Source organism: Ziziphus jujuba, chromosome 10, assembly GCF_031755915.1.
Source record: "Ziziphus jujuba cultivar Dongzao chromosome 10, ASM3175591v1".
Lineage (NCBI taxonomy): Eukaryota > Viridiplantae > Streptophyta > Magnoliopsida > Rosales > Rhamnaceae > Ziziphus > Ziziphus jujuba.
The window spans coordinates 23313682-23337838 of NC_083388.1; the positions used below are offsets into that span (position 1 = coordinate 23313682).

Here is a 24157-nt window from a genome sequence, read left to right on the forward strand (position 1 = left end):
CCGTTTGAACCTTAATTTAGACATCCATTAGTGGAGTTCTTTTGAGAAAAAGGAGAACCTCACCAAAGTCACACTATGCTTTAGTGCACGCTAAGAATGAACTCACCTATCAAATTGACAAAACCAGCATTTATTTTTTTTTTATTCGAAAAAAAAAAAATTTCCCCACTTTAGAATTATATATATATATATATATATGTATATGTATAATGAGACCTATATCCAGAAGTAATCTCAAGAGATATCGGTGCTTGCTTTTCCGTGTAAGTTTTGTTAATTGCCCCGTTAAGAATACTGTTTGTTTCATTATTTTATTTTTATTTGGTAGGTTATAACAAACTTAATTTTATAACGAATATTTATAGGTCAGTTAAGTCAACTAACAATTCCATTTATCACCAATATTACCAAAAACTATTCCACCCGTTAAGGGAGATACCATACATTGTATTATACGCATTATAAATTTTATGCGCATTCGGTCAAATCTCATAGTTGGGTCGGTGGCACTCTCAACGACGACAACTACCACTTGGATACCAAGCATGTTCCACTAAAACTTTACTTCTACATTTTCTTCATAATCTTTAAAAAAAGTTCATTAGTTAACCATCCTTGGAACAATTTTATACATAAAAAGGCAATGAATTTATTTTTTCTTTTTGATGAATACGATGGCTTGCACCTTGTATAAGGCAAAGCATGTAAAATTTTATTTACAGCTCTAATCTTAAAAACCTACAAAGAAGTAGCTAGAGGATTAACTCGGATACAATTTGCCAGAAGCCGGTTTTTTTCCAAACAACAAGATTTATGCAGCTTCAGAAGAGGTATTTCCTTGGACGAGACAAACAAACCAAAAAAACAAAAAATGCCACAAGATACCAGTCCGTGTGGAACACAATGCAATCTTCAAATTCTAATGCTAGGAAGTAATAATCAATAAATCAAACTCAAGAGGGAAAATGTCCAGAAACTCTTGATATTAAATATTTCAAAACTGTCCTCTTCAAAATACTCAAATCTCATAAAATTAACTAGCCATACAATGACACCAACATCCAACTGACAACAAAATATTTCATTTCGGAAGTACCTAATGAGAAAACAAAACTATTAAATGAAGACCATAGCTGCATATGAGTTTTAAAACTAGCACAAAATTCTGTAAACTCTCACTTCTTCTTGCCACCCTTGGCAGCATCTGAAGCCTTTGTCTGCAACAGGAAATTAACGAGTAAAAAACAATAAGCAAAAAGGAAAAGAAAACATACTGGCATTTCGCATATCGAAAAAACCATCTGCAGTTTGCTTACCTTCTTAACTCCACGGATCTTCTTAGCTCTGTTTTTCCTTTCCTTCAGCTGCTTCCTTGACTTTTCTACCTTAGTAGCAAGTCCATTCTACAACAGAATAACATATTTAGGGACACATGATTGAAGATACAGAGACCATGACCATATAAGCATCGAGGTTTGCACGTGAAAGCTAGCAAAATGAGGAAGAAAGAAGGAAGATGTAGGTGTACGGTTATTAAGAAATGCAGGATATCAAGTAAGAGTCAACCCATTTGGGAGTAGAGGAATCATACCGTTTTAATGGATTAAATCAATAATCTCTAGAGGAATCATACTGTTTTATGCCTACCCAAAATTAAAACTAGAGGCAAAACCAGCAGACTAGACATCTAATCTTTATGAATTTAAAAATTAGGAGGGAGGATGATTGAAATAATGTTTTGCAAATAAAAAAGTATTATAACAGTATGATTGGTTTTCTCTTATTTTATCAAAATTCTACATTTAACATAGAACAATCTCTGAGTAAAAGTTGGTTCGTGTGTTTATGACTCAATACGTATATTAATATGTTGAGTGAAATACAAATGTTAGAGCACATAATTTGCACATGAGAGAGAGGAAAGTCCTATCATTCGAGCTTTGACAGAGAGGAACTTTAACTAACAATGAATACAAGCCACCAAATGCAATATGTCAACATCTATATATTTAGACATCCTTAATATATTAGGTATATGCAAAACAGAAACAAGGGAACCAAGCAAAAACCATAAACTACTATTATAATTAAATAAGCAACAAAAAGTTTTGAACATACCCTGATTAACCTATATTTTGGCTCATATTTCTTTGCATTCTCAACAGAATCATATATCAATCCAAATCCAGTAGATTTTCCACCACCAAAGTGAGTTCGGAACTTGAAAACAAAGATTGTATTGGGGTCCTTCACCTCATAAATTCTCGCCAATTTCTCCTTGAGCTCAGCCTTCACAATAAGTAAAAAATGCAGATGAATTTAGCAGTCAATATTCCTACAACACTATGCAGAGCTTTGCTTTCTTTACTACCTATCATAATTTTAATCTAAAGTTTACCTTGGAGACATTAGGTCTTCCAGGATGAAGAACATCAATGACCTGCATGCATTCAACAAAGAAGAAATATAACATCAATTGACATTCTGTCTACTTCCCATCACTATATAACATAAAATAAGAAGAAATATGTATCCTTTTGCAAGTTGCCACAACCACGTTAAAATATATATATATATATATATATTGGGTAGATAAACACAAAACAGTGTAAAAACAACAATTTCATTCTCCTTTCCAATTACACATTAAAACGAACCGATGAAGCCCAGATCTGAGTACTACTTACAATGACCGTAATATTGAAACACTTTTAAACAAAGGTAATAACAAACAATAAGAAGTAATATAACCTAAAATGAAAATAAAAATTATTAAAAAGATGAAAAAGAACATGTTTAACCAACAAAAAATACGAAAACACAAACTTTGATATTACATATAAAACAATTGGGGACGGCGAAGCATATATTCCGTCAAGATCCAAAACCCTAACTACTAGTCTATATTTCTAGGTTTTTATAGTTGCAGAAAAATGATGTACTGAAACGAAAACCAAAAAAATAAAAAAAAATAGGTACAACAAAAAAAAGGGGAAGCACTCACGAATTGCTTTCTTGAGAGAAGCCTGTTTGTCATAAATTTCCTGGTACGAATGGTCACTGCCTTGTCCGCCATGGTTATTGAGAAATGCGCTAGCTTTGGCTGTGCTAGATGGAGAGCACACAAAAGCGTAAAAGAGGCACAAACGCAGTGGCAGCTCAAGCAGAGAGAACAAGAGCCGAATAAAACCCTAGCCTTTTATAGGATTAGGGTTTCGAAAATACGACGCCCTAATTGGTTTTGGTTGGGTTCTTCGCGGGTCTTGAGGCTGACCCACCCAAAAGCCTGAAAAGACCCGGCCTACTATTCGTTTATGATATGTTGGGTACGGAGCCCATTTCAGAATCTCTGAGATGCCTGGCTATACGCGGCCCATTTCATGCAAAATTGAAATTTTTTTGAGAAAAGGAGAACCTCACTAAAGTCTCACTGTGCTTGGTACACGAAGAGTGAACTCACTAATCAAATTGACAAAACCAACATACAGTGAGACTTTTATTCAGGATTGATCACAGAAGATGATGATATATTTTTTTTCCTTGTAAATTCTTTTATTTGTCCAATTTAATCACCATATATGTATGATAAATCACCTATGGAGATAAATAGTATTTTACTTTATTATTTTATTTTTATTTGGTAGATTAAATTTTATACACAGCATTGATCTCAAAAAGCTACCAAGATGTAGGTAGGGGACTAGAATTAGGGTTTAAACAAACAACAACGATTAGGCAGCTTCAAAAAGAGATTTCCTAAGATGAGAAAAATATCCAGTACAGTCAGTGTGGAACACAATTCATGCAATCTTCAATACTGTCTAGTAAATAATATTCAAAGAATCAAATGAAAATGTTTAGAAACTCTTGCTATTAAATATTTCAAATTGTCCGCTTCAAAATACTCAATCTCTACTCTCTAGACATACGATAACACCAACATCCAACTGGCAACAAAATATACAAAATATTTCATTTTTGAAGTACCTAATGAGAAAACTAGACTATTAAAAGAAGTCCATTGCTCCATATATATGGGCTTCAACATAAGCACCAAATTCTGTAATCTCTCTCTCTCTCTCTCTCTCTCTCTCTCTCTCTCTCTCTCTCCCTCTATTTCTTCTTGCCACCCTTGGCAGCATCTGAAGCCTTTGTCTGCAACAAAAAAATAAATAAATAAATAAAATACCAAGGAAAGAAGAGTAAGGAAAAAGATCAAACATAGACGTAATGGCATTTCACGGATCCTAAAAAACATACTCAGTTTGCTTACCTTCTTTACTCCACGGATTTTCTTGGCACTGTTTTTCCTTTCCTTCAGCTGCTTTCTTGGCTTTTCTATCTTAGGAGCAAGTCCATTCTGCAACGTATTTACAAATTTAAAGGACATATGATTGTAGATACATAGTCCATTAACATATAAGCGTTGAGGTGCGCATGTGAAAGCTAGCAAAATGAGGAAGGAAGAAAGAAGATGGGGAGTGCTGTGCTGCATTGTTCTAAAGAAATATAGTACGTCAAGTAAGAGTAGTTTTATGACTATCAAAAAATGCATTGTATTGTATTAACCAAGTTATTGTACGCAAATAACACTGTTTATCTGACCGTTCTGACCAAGGATTTTACATGTTGGCAAACAATGTAGAAATTCTAACTAAAGGAAAAACCAGCAGGCAGACATCTAATATATATATATATATATTTTTTTTCAAATCAATATAATAGTATAAAATAGTAAAATTGGTTCACTCATATTTTATCAAAATTCTACATTACATTAAGGTAGATCAATCTCTGTGTAACAGTTAGTTTGTATGTTTGTGTATAACTTCATACATATATAATATGCTGAATGAAAGACAAATGCAAAAGCACAAAATTTCTACTTGAAAGAGAGAAAGTTCCATCATTAACAAACAATGAAATACAAACCACTCAATGCAATATACCAAGATCTACATTTTGATGCAAACAAGACATTCTTTTATAAAATTAGGTCTATGTGCAACAGAGACAAGGGTACTAATCAAGCATAAAACATAAACTACTATCATAATTCAAAAGTTGCGTGATTAAACAATTAGCAAAAGGTTTTGAACATACCCTGTTTAGCCTATGCTTTGGCTCGTACCTCTTTGCATGCTCGATGGAATCGTATATCAATCCAAACCCAGTAGATTTTCCACCACCAAATTTAGTACGGAACCCGAAAACAAAGATTACATTTGGGTTCGTCCCCTCATACATTCTCGACAACTGCTCCTTCAGTTCAGCCTTCACAAAAAGTACAAAATACAAATCAATTAAGCAGTACTTAATATTCCTACAACACTAAGCAGAGCTTTCCTTACTACTTATCATAATTTTAATCTAGAACTTTTACCTTAGAGATATTGGGTCTTCCAGGATGAAGAAGATGAAGAACCTGCATTTAAAAAAATAAAAAAGGAAAAAAGAAATATAACATCAATTATAATTCCCATGAAGATATAAAAGAAAATAACACGAAAGACGTCTCCTTTTGCAAGTTGAGACGACCTCGTTAAAAAATCAATTTACAGAACAGTGTTAAATACACCAATTTGATTCCCCTGAACCGATGAAGCCCTGATCATCTGAGTACTAATTACAATAACCATAATATATATTAAACAAAGGTAATAATAAACAATGAGAAGTAATATGACTTAAAATGAAAATAAAAATTATTACAAAAATGAAAAAGAACAACTTTAACAAAAGTACAATATACAAAGCACAAACTTGATATTCTATATATATATAAGACTGCTGGATACAGAGAACATATGCGGACGAAAAAAATTAGTGGTTCATGTTTCTATGTTTCTATTGTTGCAGAAAAATGAAAAGATAAAAAAGTGGGTAGCAGAAAGATGGAAAACACTCACGAATTGCTTTCTTGAGAGAATCCTATTTGTCATGAATTTCGTGGTGCGAATTTGCACTGTATTAACCATGGTTTGAGAAATCGGCTAGCTTTCACTGAGCACACAAAAAGTCCTTGAATAGGTCACAAAACGCAGGAGTGGCAGCTGAAGCAGAGAGAACAAGAACCAACCAAATAAAAAATCCTAGCTTTTCATAGGATTGGTAATCAGTCTCTTGTTCGATCGGGTTATCTTGTGTAGAGAAGTTTTTCCATGTTCATACACCTTTTTCTTGATGGAGGGGCAACCGTACGTTGAACCACCAAAGAAGAAAAAGGGTCACCCAAAGTGATAAAGTGGCGGGACTTAGGGCTGGCCTGCCGAAAATATCGAAATGGCCCAGTCCAAAATATTTATGTTTGGGCCTGGAGCCCAAAATCTTTATCACGTGCCATCGAGGTTCATTCAGGTGCCAGTAATATCCGACTTCGCTTCTTCATGAAAGGGACACACCTCGGAGATGAGGTTAATACGGAAAGACGCCACAGATGCCTGGCCACTAGTCGTCCATTTCAGAATCTCCTCAGATTTGTATAATCCCCCACCAAAACCCACACCCACAAAATTCAATTTTCCAAACCCAAAAAGGAAAAATATCTCTCTCTCTCTCTCTCTCTCTCTATCACACCCTCTTTCTCTACCCTGTGTTTTCCGTACAATCCCATTCCCTGAATCCATGGCAGCAGCTTCATTGTTGCTTGAAGCCAATCCATTGAGGTGGAAGCAGAGCTTCCCGATTCTACTGCCTCGTAGAAAATTCTGCCTTGTCCAACCAGCTAAATTGAACGGAGGTTTCAAGGTTGAGCAAGTTTCTGGTAAATTCAGCGTTAGATGCTTCTCGGCTTCGAAGAAGCATTTGGTTGGTTTGGATAATTGCTCTGGCTTGGCTAGCAAACAGAATCGGAGAAACCCATTTGAAATTGTGGCTGATACGATAGTGAAAGCGTTGAAGGCATTGAGAAAGCCAGCAATTGCGGTGGTTTTGTTGGGTTTGTTGTTGATGTACGACCCAAATTCGGCATTAGCCGCCTCTGGCGGGAGGGTCGGCGGTAAAGCTTTTTCTTCGCGCTCGTCGTCGTCGTCGTCGAGGAGTTACTCGATGCCAAGGACTTCAAGCCCTGGCTTTTCGTATTCGGTGCCTTACTATGCACCTTCCCCATTTGGGTTTGGTGGTGGCGGTGGTGGGTTTTACGTGGGGCCGGCTTTTGGGGTCGGAGTGGGTGCTGGGTCAAGCTTCTTTCTCTTCTTGGTGGGTTTCGCGGCTTTTGTTTTGGTTTCTGGTTTTCTTTCCGATAGGTCCGATGGTAGCGTTCTTACTGCAACCGAGAAAACTAGTGTTCTCAAACTTCAGGTACCAATAAAATAAACAGGATTTTTCTTTATATATTCCTTTTTTGATTGTTTGTTTGATAAACAACAATGTAAAGAGACTAATTTCATGAGCTTTGCGAGCTTTGCCAGTGGTTATAGGGTGTGCATGTTTTGTTAGTTTTGTCGATTATTTCTGCACTGCATTGATTTTTGTAAGGGAAACTAGGATTTTGGTGCTAAAATTGATACCTCTTTCGGGACTCTTTCCATTTTTTATAATTGGCATATTTTAGTCAAGGACTTATTTTGCGTTATGGAGCCAAATAGTGGCTCCATATATGGATATTCTAGTAAGATAAGCGCCATCTAAGATGGATTTTGACGCTAGTTATTGATTTCGGAAGAAGAATGCATATGAAGCGACGATGCTTGGCCACTCATTTCGGTTGTATTCTTTTTTTTGCTACATTTCTATAGAAACTTTCTTTTCTAACTATTTCAGTGAAGAATTTGTCGTCCTCATTATTATCTTCTTCTTCTTCTTCTTCTTTTTAATATATATATATATATATATATTTTTTTAAAGGTTGGGTTGTTGGGAATGGCACGAGTGCTTCAGAGGGATCTTAATCGGATTGCTGATGCTGCTGATACATCTTCTCCTGAGGGTTTAAGCTATGTGTTGACAGGTAAACCATCTAAAGTGTGAATTCATCTCATTTGTTTTTAACTTGTTCTTTGGATAAGATTTTTCACTTCTTTATGGTTGAATCACTATTATGAGGCACATCATGTTCCTTTTAAGTTATTGAAAGGATATTTTAGATAAATATTTGGCCTTTAACAAATTTATTCACGTGGAAATTAGATTTTATTAAATTTATTCACGTGGAAATTAGATTTTATTGTGGGGCGCAGTTGCATAGACTTATTATAACACATACATATGATGGAAGTGAAAGTATTAAGGAATGCTAATATAATTATTACAAAGATAAAGGTTTGGGTGGGAATGTTGAAACTGAGTTATGCTGTCACTGAAGCAATAGATAGTTTGGCACTGAAATCTGGATTTTTATAGCAATTCACATATCCATCTTGTAAGGCTGCTGTTTTATTGCTGTCTTTTCCTTTTATTTTGTATTTAAAAGTTTCTGATGCAGGTTTTACTGTATAATTTTGGTTGCAGAGACAACACTAGCCTTGCTTAGACACCCTGACTATTGCATTTCAGGTTATTCAGCTGTAAGTTCAATTCAATCTACTATGATACCATATTGATGTACCTGTTGAAATACATTTTGTACCAATTTGATTTCAATATTGTTTCCTATAATAGAAAGAGATGTGATAAGTCTTTGATATTCTTTAAGGTGGATCTGAAGCGGAGTATGGAGGATGGTGAGAAGCGCTTCAATCAACTTTCTATTGAAGAACGTGGTAAATTTGATGAAGAGACACTTGTCAATGTAAACAACATTAAAAAGCAAAGCACATCAAGCCAGAGGGCTAGTGGATTCAGCAATGAGTACATAGTGGTAAGTTCTACTTAAGATGGCTTGTTCAAAAAAAAATTTGGTGCAACTTATCATTAGCACAGTAAGAAAATGTTATGCTTGTGTTTTGACATCTGATGATATGCATATGATGGCAAATCGCATTAATTATTTATAAATGTATTAGACGATTGAATTGACTGGTCTAGGGTTCTTTACATGGAAGTTTTTATGATTATGATTGTCTACCAGATTACAATCTTGGTGGCTGCCGAAGGAGTACATAAGCTGCCTGCCATCAATGGCAGCGGGGACTTGAAGGAAGCTCTGCAAAAGCTTGGCTCCATTCCCTCCGGCAGAATACTAGTAAGAACAGAACTTCCCCTTTGTCATAACTTGCACACACCTCAAACACGCATATAAAACCCCTGATTGATATTTCAATTGTTTCCTGTAGGCAGTAGAAGTTTTGTGGACCCCTCAAAATGAAAACGATTCTCTATCAGAGCGGGAACTACTCGAAGATTACCCGCTTCTGCGGCCTTTGTAAGAGCCAAGCTTCTTCCTTCAAGCTGTGATGGGTAATCAACTGAGTAGGATCTAAAAGTCCATTTGTATAGGAGAAATTGTCTATAGCATACAGAAATATTACTTTGTTATTTGAATAGATGGCAATGAGATTTATAACAAAATATGTATAGTTGTTAGACAGAGGTTTCTATTTCACTTCCAAGTTTTACCACTTCTTGATGGGTACTCATTTGCATAATAAACATGAAATTTAATTTTGTATCTTTACTACAGTGCTGTAATACGATTAAGGTGAGCGAGATATTCTTGAAGAAAAGAGGACCATATGGACGATCCATGTGCCATATGTGTACTTAGGAGCATTACATACGTTTTTTTTTTTTTTTTTGGGTCTAAGGATCCACTCGATTTAAAAAAGTTATGTAAATGCGTGGTGTAGCAAAATAACTGGTCTAGTATAGTATTACACGTATATTAACTGAGTTTCGCTGGGCTATATATAATACAAATATATACAACACACACATTGTATGCAGCAAAATTACAATTATCATCATCCTAATCCCCACCAAAAACCACACCCTCAAAATTCAATTTCCAACCCAAAAAACATCTCTTGCACACTCCTCTGTGATTTCCGTACAATCCCAAAATTCAATTTCCAACCATCTCTCACACACTCCTCTGTGATTTCCATACAATCCCAGAATCCATAGCAGTAGCTTCGTGGCTGCTCGAATCCAATCCATTGACATTGAGGTGGAAGCAGATTTTCCCGATTCTACTGCCTCCTCCTCCTACCAGTCTGCTGCCTAGAAACTTATGCCTTGTACAAGCAGCTACATTGAACAAAAAAAGGAGGTTTAAAGGTTAATCGAGGGTCCCGTAATCCAGCGTTAAATGCTTCTCGGCGGCAAAGAAGCATTTGGTTGATTTGGATAATTGCTTTTGCGTTGGTTAGCAAAGAGAATAAGAGAAACCCATTTGAGTTTGTGGCTGATAATATAATGAAAGCGTTTCAGGCATCGAGAAAGCCCGCGATTGCTGGGGTTTGTTAGGACTTTTGTTGATGTGCTACTACCCAAGTTCTGCATTCGCCGCCTCTGGCGGGAGGGTCAGCGGTAAGGTGTTTTCTTCGCGCTCGTCTTCATCCTCATCGTCGAAGAGTTACTCGTCGCGGTCGTCGTTGTCGTCGTCGTCTTCGTTGCCGTCGTCGTCTGACTCTGAGTCTGAGTCTCACTCATCCTGGTTGTCGAGTTCTTCAAGCGCGGGCTTTTCGCATTCGGTGGGGTTTAGTGGTAATAATGCAAAGACGCTAATTTGATGAGACTTTGCCAGTGGTGGTAGGTGGTAATACAGCAAATTAGCATACTGTATCGCCATTGTGTTCTGTATGCTTATTTGTGTGCAAGAAAGAATGTGTTCATTTGTTAGTGTTGTCCATCATTTCGCTCTGCACGGATTTAATGCACGGCAAACTAGGATATTGGTGCTAACATGGAAATCTCATTCTGGGACTTATTTAGTTGGCATATCTTAATCAAGGGCGAATTTAAGATGCCAAATGTTGGCTCCAGATATTGATATTCTATTAGCATAAGTGCCATCTGAGACGGATTTTTAAGGCTGGTTATGGATTTTGTAAGGATGCATATGATGCAACGATGTTCAGGCTGTTAAATAAATAAATAAATAGGATAAATGCACTTTAATACTTTCTATAATCAAAAAAATTTCAATTAAGTATTTTTAAATTAAGTTTGACACATTCATATCTTCTAAATAAAAATTTATTTCAATATTAACCAATTCTATCAATTTTGAATCACTGTACACCTCACGTGAGCCCCAAAACAATTTTTTTTTTTTTTTCCAAATTTTCGTCTCTTTAAGAAGGAAAAAAAAAAAATTCTTATTTAAAAAAAAAAAAAAAAAAAAGTCCATGACCCACCGTTTTGTACACCCAGGAAGAAGATGGACAAGACAGTGTTTGAAGCTGCAGCATCAGGAGATGACAACCTTATTCAGGGACTGGAAGAACATGAGATTGATCCTCACCAAGTCACAACCAAGGTTATGAACACCATTCTTCACATTTCTGTGAATTTCAATCGAATGGGAGTTTCGAAAGGAGTTCTTCGCTTATGTCCATTTCTCCTCTACCGAGAAAATTCTAATGGCGACACTCCTTTGCATATAGCAGCAAAAATTGGGAGCCTAGAAATGGTTGAACTTCTTCTCATAGGAGTTTCCAATAAAGACATTGAAAGCCAAGTACAGGCTAATCTTTTAAGGAAGAAGAACTTGAACCAGAGAGACACGCTTTACATATTGCTGTGAAAAATGGCCACTTTGCTGTTGCAAAGCTGCTGATGGAAAAAGATGCAGGGCTGTTGGGTTTGGTGAATGAAGCTAATGAATCTCCACTTTTTCTTGCTGTTGAAGGGGCTTTTCTAGATATTGCACCACACATTTTACAACATTTTCCTTCAGCTCCTTGCGATGGCTCCAATGGAATGAATGCTTTGCATGCTGCAGTGATTCGTATCCATCATGGTGACCATATTATGCACCATTAAGTTGTTACATATATGCTGAGTTCATAACTAATCTCACTTCCTCTGAAATGTTGCAGGTCAAGTGTTTGGATATCGAGCTCCTAATTTATCTGTGGAGCAACTCTGACGGCAGTTAAGTGGCTTTCTTTTGTATGCAGGAGATCAATGCATTAACAGAGGATATAAGGCCTCCATCCATCCAACAAAAATGGGTAGATTAACTGTCTGAAGTACTAAATTAACGGAGCGTCATGGACATTTTGGTTTTTTTACTTTTTTTTTTTTAAATAATAATAATTTTTTTAGAGAGACGAAAATTCAGGGAAAAAAAGAAGAAGAAAAAAATGTTTTTGAGAGCCACGTGAGGTGCACGTTATTCAAATTTGATGGAGTCTGTTAATTTAAATGTAATTGGACTGTATGAAAATAAATTTTCATTTAGTAGGTATGAATGTGTCAAAATTAATTTTAAAAGGTATAATTGAAATTTTCTTAATTATAGAGGATATTGAAATACACTTATCTTTGGATTTAACATAATCAATTATTCATTTACAGGATTTATTTATGCTATTAACGAGACTGATTTATTTTATTATTTGTAATAGAATTTTAATCACACACTCTATAAGATTCTAGTTGGCCCATTGAACTGGAAAATTAACTCTTTTTATTCTTTTTATAAGCCCAATAATTTATCAATATTTTTCATATTATTATTATATTATTAAATTAGTATTATTTTGTGTGTATTAAAAAAAATTAATTAGTAAATCTGATTTACAGAAACTATAAAAGATCTAAGTAAGCAAATAAATATATGTATAGGATTAGAATTGTCAGATATCTGAGAGTGATTTGACAGTAATATATATATATAGGCACTTTTTTATATTTTTTTTATTTTATAAAATTAAAAATTTAATTGATCAATATATATATTTGGAGATTAATAATTTATGATTAATAGAATTTATTATGTATATCTAAATTCTAACAATTAGTATGCAAAGTAAATTAGTTTATGATCTTACATGTTTTTTTATTTTATTTTTGCTTCTCTCATGGATTGTGAATTTTTGATGTTAATGTTGTCTGAAACATGTATAAGTCCTGCGTTTATTCATTTATTGATTAAATCAGGTTGTGCTATATGTATTAAAATTTAAAAAAAAATTTAAAAAAATTTGGAGAAACCCGTGGCCGAATGCAACAGGATTTGTGAATTGCCTTTTATTAATTTTTGACCAAAATTGATGCCCATAATGAGATGACAACAACGGGACTAATTTTGCCGAAAAATTTTCTGGAATTTCTTGGAATTACATGGTGTTTATTTTGAGTCTTGGCCGAAAGATATTCTTGCTTGGATGTTTAATTTTCTGGGGTTTTGGTTCAAATTGACTTGGGGAAACCATTTCCCGTAACCGGAGGAACCCAAATCGGCCGAAATGGTAGAAAACGGTGGCTGGAATACTGATTTATAGGCGGGTTGAGATGCGGGTCGCGTGATCGTTAAACAAGAAACCGGGTCGACCTGTGACCCGGCTGTGGAAGGAGAAGATCTGAACGAATGTCGTGCTAACGTCAGCATGTCGTTTGCTGACGTCAGCAGCCAGTAAGAAAACCCTTTTTTTTTTTTTTTCCTTTCTTATTCTTTCTATATGAATTTATTGCTTATTTATTTAATTTATTGTTGATTAATTAGTCATTTATCTATTGTTTTATTTTATTAAAAAAATGTTATTTATTTCATTCCAAATTTTTTGAATTAAATTTAAATATCTATGTTTGAAAATTTGGATTGTGTTAGCTTTTCCTGAAGTGGTTTTGTGCGTTGTTGGTATAGTAGTGTGGAATTTTAAGTACTCACCTGTCGTGAGATTTATTTTGTCTGCATTATGTGTACCAATATAATGTATGTTGGCATAGTGGATGAAATGTTTTGTTTTATATTTGCCTATTTCATGAAATTGCTAATATATTGATTTTCTCCCACTTACTAACCAGGATCTATATGGGTAATTAGGCTACCCTATCGATGGTTTTAGTTGCTTTATATGATGCTTGGAGTGGCAGTAGAAGTTGATTGAATGTCATGGATCGCAAGTTCTAATTTATCCTGTCGGTGATTTAGTTCAATGTATTTGATTGTGGTTATTTGGTTGACTATCCCTGGCCCGAGAAAGAGTATCTTTAGTGCTACAAAGACTCTAGCGATATTAATTTTGTGTTTTGTTTTAAAGAGCTGGAAAATAGTTATTGTTTTATATATATTAAATGCTTGGTTTGTGTTTACTATTTTTACAGTTAGTAGCATCCCAAATGTTCTGCTTATGACTGCCATGATAAAATTGGATGGGATAAATTATCATAAATGGAAGAAGATTTTAGTTATGAATTTGACATTTATGAAATTGGATTTGGTTTTGGAGATAGATCCACCAGAGATACCAACTAATGAAAATAGTGCAGCAGTTAAGAAATTTTATGAGGATTGGAGGCATTCTAATAAATGTTGTATAATGATGATGGAGAATCATATGGATGAATCAATTTATGCTAGTATTCCAAAGGTGGAAACTGTAAAGGAACTTCTTAAGGAGATAGGAAAGAAATTTATCAAGTTTGATATGAATGAGAAGTATCATTATTTGGACCTTTTGAATAATACTAAGTATGATGGCGCTTATCAAATAGGAGAAAGGAAAGAGTATTTCAATGGAAAGTGTGGCTACTGCAAGTCCATAAGAAGGACTAAATCCAAAGAAGATAAAGTGTTGGAATTTAAAGGGAAAGCAAGAGAAGAAAGGTATTATTTTAATGATTGAGACCAGTATTATTGATGTGCAATTCTTAGTGGTTAGATACTGGAGCAACAATTCATGTTACTAATTCATTAAAGGAAATGATAAACCAAAAGGAACCAACCAATATTGCGCAGTATGTTTATAAAGGAGATAGCTCAAGAGTGAAAGTGGATATGATGGGAACAATTAAGTTGAAGCTTGCCATTAAATATGTTTTAGAGTTACAAGAAGTTTCCTATATATTTTCAATAAGAAGGAATTTATTATCTATTTCTCTTTTGATTAGCTAAGGTTATAACTTTTTTATTTGGACATAACAAAGTTAAAATATATAAGGATGGTAGAGTTGTTGGTTTTGAAACTTTATGTGGCAATTTATATAGACCTGATTTATTTAATAATGGTCTTAATTGTTCTATTAATTCTATTGTTGCCTCTATTGTGCTTCTAAACATCCAAGAGTTAATAATAATTCATCAATATTATAGTATAAACGTTTGGGGCATATTTTTAGGCACAGAATAGAAATGCTAGTGAAAGATGAAATACTTTCTAATCTTGATTTCTCCAATCTGTCGACTTGTGTTAGATGTATGAAAAGGAAGCTAACTTCCAAGGTTAGAAAAAATAAGATAGTTAGGTGTAGGGATGTTTTGGACTTAATCCATACTAATATATGTGAACCTTTCACACCAATTGCTTTGGGTGGATATACGTATTTTATTACTTTCATTGATGATTTTTTCTCGTTATGGACATGTTGAGCTTATCTGTGAGAAGTCAGATTCTTTAGTTGCTTTTAAGAAGTTTAAGGTAAAGATGGAGCTTCAAAAGAATAAGAAGATAAAGGTTTTGAGGTCTGATAAAGGTGGTGGGTTTTATACCAGATATAATGAGACCGGACGGAACCTAGCGCCTTTTGTAATAAATTTATGTGAGTGTGGCATTGATGCGCAATATACAATGCTTTGTACACCTCAGTAGAATGGCATAGCTGAGAGGAGAAATCGCACTTTGTTGGATATGGTGCGACCTATGTTGGTAAATTCTAGCTTACCATATTACTTGTGAGGAGAGACTTTAAGGACGACGGCTTATATTTTAAATTAAGTTCCAAGTAAATCTATTCCAAAGACTCCTTTTGAGTTGTGGTCAGGAAAAAAGTCTAATTTGCACCATTTTCAAGTATGGAGTTGCAAAGCTGAAGTAAGGATTTATAATCCCCAAATTAAGAAGTTGGATCCTAAAACTATCAATGGATATTTTGTTGGTTATTGTATTATATTTAGGAGTTCAAGATTCTTTTGTCCATCTTACACCACCAGAATTGTGGAATCAAACAAAGTTGTTTATTTTGAAGATAATTTTGGATTTGATAATAATAATGGTCCAAGGAAATTTCAATTTAGAGAAGAAAATGTATTTATTTCCTGTTGTTGTTCCTGATAGAGATACTATGAATCTAGCAATTGATGAACCAGTAGTTAATCAGGATGAATGTCAGAACCCGTCCAAAATTCCTCACCGGAACCCTAGACAAGCCCTGATTCCAGGGAAACCCTACCGGATCCTCCAATGGAAAATCCCACAGAACCTCCCCTAAGGGTTGGACTTACCACAAATTTCCTGCACTGAAAACACACTTCTATAATCGTCCCCTTATTCCTCCCACATTACTACAATATAATTCCACAATTTGCAGCACTCCAAAAGAACAACAGGGAATTAATGCAGTATTCAATAAAATGTGTCCAATACAGTATACAGAGCATTATACAAATAAATATGAAATTAATACGATGACAGATAAAGAAGTGATACAGGATGGAGAGGAAAAAGGAAGGAAATGCTTCTTGGATTTTTGGCAATGAACTGAGACGTCGAGTTCGCTCCGGACGATCAACGTCTCCCAACCTGGACCTAGAGGAACGGAATTTAAAAACGTGAGATGCTAATCATCTCAGTGAGTGACCCTAACTACTGTACAATTATAACAATAATAATAATTATAGTACACTTGATTAATTAAGAATAAATAAATAAATAATAATTAAATGAAGATAATATTTCTCTCAAAACTCTCACCATTCACTCGGTTTGAAAAGTTCCCCTTTTAAAATATTTTCCAAAACCCGCTATTTGTATGCTCCAAAATCAAGGAATCAATTAATTTAATAAATAATAATTAAATAATCCAAATATAAGTAAAATGTAAACAATATAATAAATAATTTTTGAACACTTAAGGGTTTGAAATTTCTATCTGAAAATTTATACTTGACGCACCACACCATATACCAGTGATGCCCTCCGATACCCAGCGTCCTGAGCACCGACTGGCGGGGAGGTTAAGAGAGAAACTTGCATACGACGCTTCGGCATCCCGACAGCACCGCTGCTGAAACCGTCATCCCGGCCACGGAGGGGGGCGGCTATGGCCAATATCAAACTTGCCTGCCCTCGGTCCAATGGCAACTCACGGGAGACATTATAACTTGCGCGCTAATCCACATATACAGCCAAAACATCAATACTGTATGAGTGCATCTAAATTAAATAACCAAATTTTCCAAAACTTTACCGTGGGAATTATACCATTTTTCGAATTCACCATCCCACATTTTTCTTTAAAATTTCCAGTACAAATCCACCGATAACCATATACAAATAAATTTTCTCGTATCACAAAGTCCATCAATTAATACTCCACGGGCATAATTATAAAATTTGAAACCACCAATTTAAACCAATCATGCCCAAAAATAATATTAAAATCCAGATACAATTAATTAATGAAAATATCTTGCTCATGCGTAATAAATACAATTAAATAACAATAATAATAATCGGGAATTTCTTAATAACCCAAAATTTCTTTTAGCATCAATGGATAAATATATATATGAAATAATATTTTTTCCACAATTATATTTAAATTCCACCACATGAGCATAATTTCAGATATCAAATTAGCACCAAATAAATATAATTAATCACCCCAAAATTGTTTTAAAGGTGGATCACTCACCTGAAGCACGCAATTAAACCAAGATCTTCTATGGGATCAATTCCACGACGCATCTGTGCTCCTAAAACAACAATATTACACAACTCAAATAAATTAATATTTTATTCGGATAAATAATACCCGATATCCGGGGGGTTAAACACAAACGTTAATCAAAATTGACGAGTAATATACCGAATTGAAGCTTGAGTGACGAGGATTACGAATCCCATCTTACTTCCCGGAGACCGGACCCGAGGTAGCCGGAATCTCGCCGGAAAGCTTTCGGCCTTTAGAGCCTCGATTCTCCCAAACCATCGCGAATTGGAGGAAAAGGACCCCGGATCTGAGTTCAAGGGGTCGAAATTAGTGGGGAGGGATCGGCGGTGCAACTAGGTACTCTCCGGAACTGGATCTTCCTGTGAGCCGTCACGGTCACCGGCGTGTCCGGTGGCCGATGGCTGAGATTTTTGGGGGTTTTGTAGATTGAAGGGAGAGGGTCTCAATGGGACTGGCGGTGACAAGAATGGAGGCCAGAATGTGGAGATCTCGGCGGTTGAAGGAATCGGCGCCGCCGCCTAAAAAAGCTCCGATCCAGGCTCATCGCCGGTCGGTTGGCCGTGAAATTTTGGGGTTTGGCCGGGAATGGAGAGACACTCCTGACTGGTAGGCGCGTGTGGCAAGATTCGGTAGGAAAATTTCGCAACTCCAGCGGCCGATGGTTTTCTCTCTCCCTTTGTTTCTCCTCTCTTTCTTTCTCTCTCCTCCCCCACTGTTTTGCCAAAATAAAAGCCACCGTGGGTGACACTGTTCACCCATGTGGACTTCTCAGATGTCGACATGTGGCATCACTGTTGACTTGAGCCAGATATAATAAAATATTATGGTATTCGGAAAACTTCACATGTCCATAACTTTTTAACTAGATGTCCAATTTAAGCGTGCCGCTTGTCTATGAACTCGTATCGACGAGTATTTTACAACCATATAAAAGTCAAAATAAAATTATACAACGATAAAAAGTCAACTTCCGGTACATTTTGGACAATTTGAATCTCGACTTGTTTTGCCTATAACTTTCAAACCGTAGCTCCGTTTTCGACGTGCTACTAGTCTACGAACTCGTGCCAATGTGTACTTCATAACGATACCTCAGTCAACCTAGAATTCCATCCGAATCAAAAAGTCAACTTTTGATCCCTTTGGTCAACGGTCAACGGTTAAAGTCAAGGGTCAACGGTCAACCTCGGTCAAAGTTGGAAAATTTCTGGTGTACTTCGGGATGGGGTGTTACAATGAACCCATCATTGAGGAGCAAAATATCCTAGCTATTGTAGATGCAGATGTGCCTTTGAGAAGGTCACAAAGGACTAGGAGGTCAGCTATTCCTGATGACTATGAGGTTTACTTGTAAAAGCATGATTTTGACATAATTAATGATTTAGATCCAATCACTTATGAGGAGGCCATAAGCAGTTGGCACTGAAGTTTTTGGTTGGATGCAATGGAAGATGAAATAAAATCCATGGCATCAAATGATGTTTGGGGTTTGATTGAGTTACCAGAAGGTAGTAAGCCTATAGGGTGCAAATGAGTCATTAAGACTAAAAAAGACTATAACGGTCAAATGGAGAAGTATAAGGCTAGACTTGTAGCCAAAGGGTTTAGCTAGAAGGAAGAAATTAATTATACAGAGACATTCTCTCCTGTATCCACGAAGGATTCTTTTAGAATCATTATGGCGATTATGGCGCATTATGATCTGTAATTGCATCAAATGGATGTCAGAACTGTTTTTCTGAATGGTAATTTATTTGAGGATGTATATATGGTTCAACCAGTAGGCTTCCAGCAAATAGGAGATGGTAATTTGGTTTGTAAGCTTAACAAGTTTATTTATGGTCTTAAACAGGTTTCGAGGTAATGGTATCTTAAGTTTGATGAGGTTGTCATAAAAAATGGTTTCAAGGAGAATGTTGTTGATAGATGCATATATATATATATATATATATATGAAGGTTAGTGGAAGCAGTTTTATATTTTTGGTGTTGTATGTTGATAACATACTTCTAGCTACTAATAACAATGACCTGTTGGCTGAGACAAAGTAGATGTTATGCAACCATTTTGATATGAAAAATCTTGGTGAGGTTTCTTTTGTTTTGGGCATCAAGATTGTTCGAGATAGGACTAATTATGTGTTGCAGTTGTCTTAGAAAACCTATATTGATAGAATTCTTAAGAGATTTAATATGCACAATTGTTCTCCTGGAAGTGTACTGGTCACGAAGGGTGAAAGGTTTTCTAAGAAACAATGTCCTAAGAATGATAAAGAGAAGATGGCAATAAGAAATGTTTGTTATTATTCAGCAGTTGGTAGTTTGATATATGCTCAAGTTTGTACATGGCCTGACATAGCTTTTGTTATGGGTATGCTTGATAGATTTATGAGCAGTTCTGGTCCTATTCATTACCAAGCAGTTAAAAAGGTCTTTAGGTATCTACAAGGTACTAAAGATCATATGTTGACATATCGACGGACCAACTCTTTTGATGTAGATGGTTATAGTGATGCAGATTATAAAGGCTGTGTGAATGATAAAAAATCTATCACTGAATATATGTTTATCATGGCAAGAAATACTGTGTCTTAGTGGAGTGTCAACAGTTTGTGAAAGCATCCTCGACTATGGAGACAGAGTATGTGGTGTGTTATGAGACTACTCATCATGCAGTATGGTTTCGGAATCTTATTCGTGATTTGGGAGTTATTGATTCCATTAAAAGGCCTATTATGATGTATTGTGACAATACTGTAGTAGTGTCTTTCTCCAATAATTTAAAAATATACCCCTAGTACGAGGTACATTGACGTAAAGTATTTTGTGGGAAAGGAAAAAGTTGAAGAAGATCTCATTACTGTTATTCACACGCCTACTTGCAGCATGGTTGTTGTAGATCCACTGATCAAGGTCTTACCAGTAGGCATATTTGAGGAGCATGTGTCTCGTATGGGATTGTTAGGCAGTTGAGACTGCTATGGGTCAATAGAAGTTTGTTATATCTATTCTGCAGTAATATCAATGTTGAGTATTATTTATTTCTTTAAGTATTTTGATACATTGATATATATGGATCATTATTTATTTATGAGATGATTTATTACACATATTATTACTCCTTATATTTGCAGGTCTGTTGAGACTATTAGTCTATGTATATGTGTATGTTGATCCTTAGGTGCCATGGTGAGTCCCTGCTACGTAGTTTGGGTATATTGTTGTATTCTGTCGATACACAATGTGCTTGGATGAAATGGTAGTGTGTGTCGAGGGATTGCACATGGTTAGGTAAATCTCTACTACCTAAACTGAGTTTATGGCATGCAAAGTACTCAGTTGAAATAATATTTTGTTTTGAGAGATTTACTAAGAGAATCTCTACTGCCTAGTTTAGTATATTGTTATACCCTACGGTATGCTATATATTTAGATGAAATAGTATTATGGTTTAGGAGATTCTACAGTAAGTGAGTTTGGATTATATATGATGATGATTATGCAGTCCAAGTGGGAGAATGTTAAATAAATAAATAATTTATGGACTTAGAGAATGTTGAATAAATAAATAATTTCTGGATTTAGCATAATCAATTAATCACTTATAAGGTCTATTTGTGCTATTAATGGGACTGGTTTATTTTATTATTTTGTAATAGGGTTCTTGGTCACACACTCTCTATAAGACTCCAGTTAGCCCATTAGACCGGAGGACCAGCTCTTTTTATAAGCCCAATAACTTAACCATATTTTTCCTATTATTATTATATTATTAAATTAATATTATTTTGTGTGTGTTAAAAAAAATAATGGATAAATCTGACTTGCAGAGACCATAAAAGATCTAGGACAAGCAAACAAACATATGCTATACGGTATTTTAAGATTAGGATTTTCAGAGATCTGAGAATGGTTTGAAAGAAGTGTGTCCATAGACAGTACTTTGCGTTGTTTTCTATTTTACATGATTAAAGATTCAATTGATCAATAGCTACATTTGAAGGTTAGTAATTTATGATTAATAGAATTTATTATATATATTTAGATTCATAAAATTCTAACACAGGCCACCCATTTCAATTGAATTTATTTTGCTGCATTTCTATAGAAACCTTTTTTTTTCCCCCTTGACTATTTCAGTAAAGAATTTTTCCTTTATTGTCCATTATTATCTTTGTGAAGGTTGTTGGGAAGGGCGCGAGAGCTTCAAAGGGATCTTAATCAAATTGCCGATACCACTGATACATATTCTTCCGAGGGTTTAAGGCTTTAAGCTATGTGTTGACAGGTGAAGCATCTGAAGGAGTTAATTCATCTCTTTTGTTTTTAACTTGTTCTTTGGATAACATTTTTTATTTCCTTCAAGTTATTACAAGGCGGGATATGTTCCTTTAAATTACTGATAGGATATGTCTGATAAATATTTCTCCCTTAACAAATTTATTCACATGTACATTAGGTTCTGATATAGGGTGGAGTTGCATAGATTTTCATAACACATACATAAGATGGATGAGAAAATATTAAGGAATACTAATGTAATTATTACAAAGATAAAGGTTTGTGTGAGATTGCTGAACTGAGTTATTCTGTCACTTAAGCAATAGACATTTTGGCACTGAAATCCGGGTTTTTATTATGTTTCACAAATCCAACTTGTCACTCTGCTGTTTTATTTGTCTTTTCGGCTTATTTTATTTTTGAACTTTTCTGATGAGTTTTTACTGTATAATTTGTGGTTACAGAGACAACGATAGCCTTACTTCAACACCCTGACAATTTCATTTCAGGTTATTCAGATGCAAGTCATCTCCTAAAATACTTGACTGATGTGCCTGTTGAAATTCATTGATACCAATTTGGTGTCAATATTGTTTCCTGTAATGAAAGATGTGCTCTCAGGTGGATCTAAAGCGGAGTATGGAGGATTGTGAGGAATGCTTCAATTAACTTGCTAGTGAAGAACGGGGTAAATTTGACGAAGAGAAACTTGTCAGTGTAAACAACATAAGTACATAGTGGTAAGATCTACTTAAGATGGCTTGTGTTAAAATATCTACTGCAACTTACCCACCATTAGCACAGTAAGAAAATGTTATGCTTAATTTTTGAGGCCTGATAATATGCATATAGTGGCACATGACATAGATTATTTATAAATGTAATAGGCGTTTGAATTGACTGGTCTATGGTTTTCAACATGGAACTTTTTGTGATTATGAATGTCTACCAGATTACAATTTTGGTGGCTGCTGACGGGGTACGTGAGTTGCCCGTCATCAGTGGGAGTGAGAACTTGAAGGAAGCTTTACAAAAGCTTGGCTTCATTCCCTCCAGCAGGATACTTGTAAGAACAGAACTTCCCCTTTGTAATAACTTGCGTACACTTAAACACAAATATAAAACCTGATTGATATTTTCTTGTAGGCAGTAGAAGTTTTGTGGACCTCTCAAAATGAAAACGACTCTTTACCAGAGCGAGTACCACTAGGCCTTTATAAGAGCATATGGGAGGGTAATGAACTGAGTTGGATCTAAAAGTCCATTTGTATATTAGAAATTGTCTATAGCACGCGGAAATATTACTTTATCTGAGATTTGAATAGATGGAAGTGTGATTTATAACAAAATATGTATACGTTTAGACAAAGGTTTCTGATTCACTTCCAAGTTTTGGAACTTGTTGATGGTACTAATTTGCATAATAAGAATGCACCCTGGGCATGAAATTCAATATGCTTCTTTAACACAATTAAGGTTGACGACATATTCTTAGAGAAACTCAAGAAAAGAGGATCCATAAGGAGGATCCATATTCCATACGTGTACTTAGGAGCATTACATACTTCTTATTTTTGGATGAGAGTACACCCTTTCTTTAAAAATTGATGTAAATGTGAGGTGTAATAAACTGACTAGTGTTGTAGTACTAGACATTTTGGAGGGTTATATATACAAATAAGGATTAGGATAAATTGATAATTAATAAGGTTGATTGCACTTTTGTACCTTGTATTTTAGCCAAATTACACATTGAATACATTGAAGCTTCAACTATAATACGTTCACATTATATTTTCAATTTATAATTAATTTTCATTAGACCCTCAATTCTGAAATTGACTAAATAAAGTTTAAAATTTTTAAAAATTAACTAATTTTCTTATAATCAATTAATCAATTTTTTGTTCTAATATTATTTGTAAATTGAAGAAAAAAATTACTTTTTAAAATTTTTATTAGTCAATTTCAAAATTAAATGCTTAATATAAATTTATATTATTTGTGAATTGAAAAAAAAAATTAATTTTTAAAATTTTTATGAGTCAATTTCAAAATTAAATGTTTAATATAAAATAAATTGTAAATTAAAATTTAATATAAATTTTTTGAACTGGAAAATTTAATATGCAATTTTATTAAAATATAAGATATTA

At 34.8% G+C, this 24157-nt stretch overlaps 4 protein-coding genes and 1 long non-coding RNA gene across 5 annotated transcripts in view; 2 read left to right on the plus strand and 3 right to left on the minus strand.

Annotated features, from left to right (window-relative positions):
* LOC107412265 (cysteine synthase) overlaps window positions 1–24157 on the minus strand; it is a 113574-nt gene that overhangs the window by 49545 nt on the left and 39872 nt on the right. The window lies entirely within an intron of this gene.
* On the minus strand, window positions 967–3175 carry LOC107412236 (small ribosomal subunit protein eS24z). The gene is made up of 5 exons (XM_016019963.4): window positions 3005–3175; window positions 2399–2440; window positions 2119–2289; window positions 1317–1403; window positions 967–1217 (listed from the first exon to the last, which is right to left on the minus strand). Exons 1-5 carry the CDS (start codon window positions 3074–3076, stop codon window positions 1176–1178), a joined length of 414 nt encoding a protein of 137 aa, XP_015875449.1. The 5' UTR covers window positions 3077–3175; the 3' UTR covers window positions 967–1175.
* On the minus strand, window positions 3847–6300 carry LOC107412238 (small ribosomal subunit protein eS24z). Its single transcript, XM_048467835.2, has 5 exons — window positions 5910–6300; window positions 5384–5425; window positions 5104–5274; window positions 4274–4360; window positions 3847–4155 (listed from the first exon to the last, which is right to left on the minus strand). The coding sequence occupies exons 1-5, from the start codon at window positions 5976–5978 to the stop codon at window positions 4114–4116; spliced, it is 411 nt and encodes a 136-aa protein (XP_048323792.2). The 5' UTR covers window positions 5979–6300; the 3' UTR covers window positions 3847–4113.
* Window positions 6471–9553, plus strand: LOC107412253 (uncharacterized). Its single transcript, XM_016019978.4, has 6 exons — window positions 6471–7299; window positions 7846–7948; window positions 8449–8504; window positions 8633–8797; window positions 9008–9121; window positions 9213–9553. The coding sequence occupies exons 1-6, from the start codon at window positions 6625–6627 to the stop codon at window positions 9303–9305; spliced, it is 1206 nt and encodes a 401-aa protein (XP_015875464.3). The 5' UTR covers window positions 6471–6624; the 3' UTR covers window positions 9306–9553.
* LOC112490498 (uncharacterized) lies at window positions 21834–23654 on the plus strand. Its single transcript, XR_003054702.3, has 4 exons — window positions 21834–22008; window positions 22511–22741; window positions 22954–23067; window positions 23148–23654. It is a non-coding gene; the product is annotated as an uncharacterized LOC112490498 (long non-coding RNA).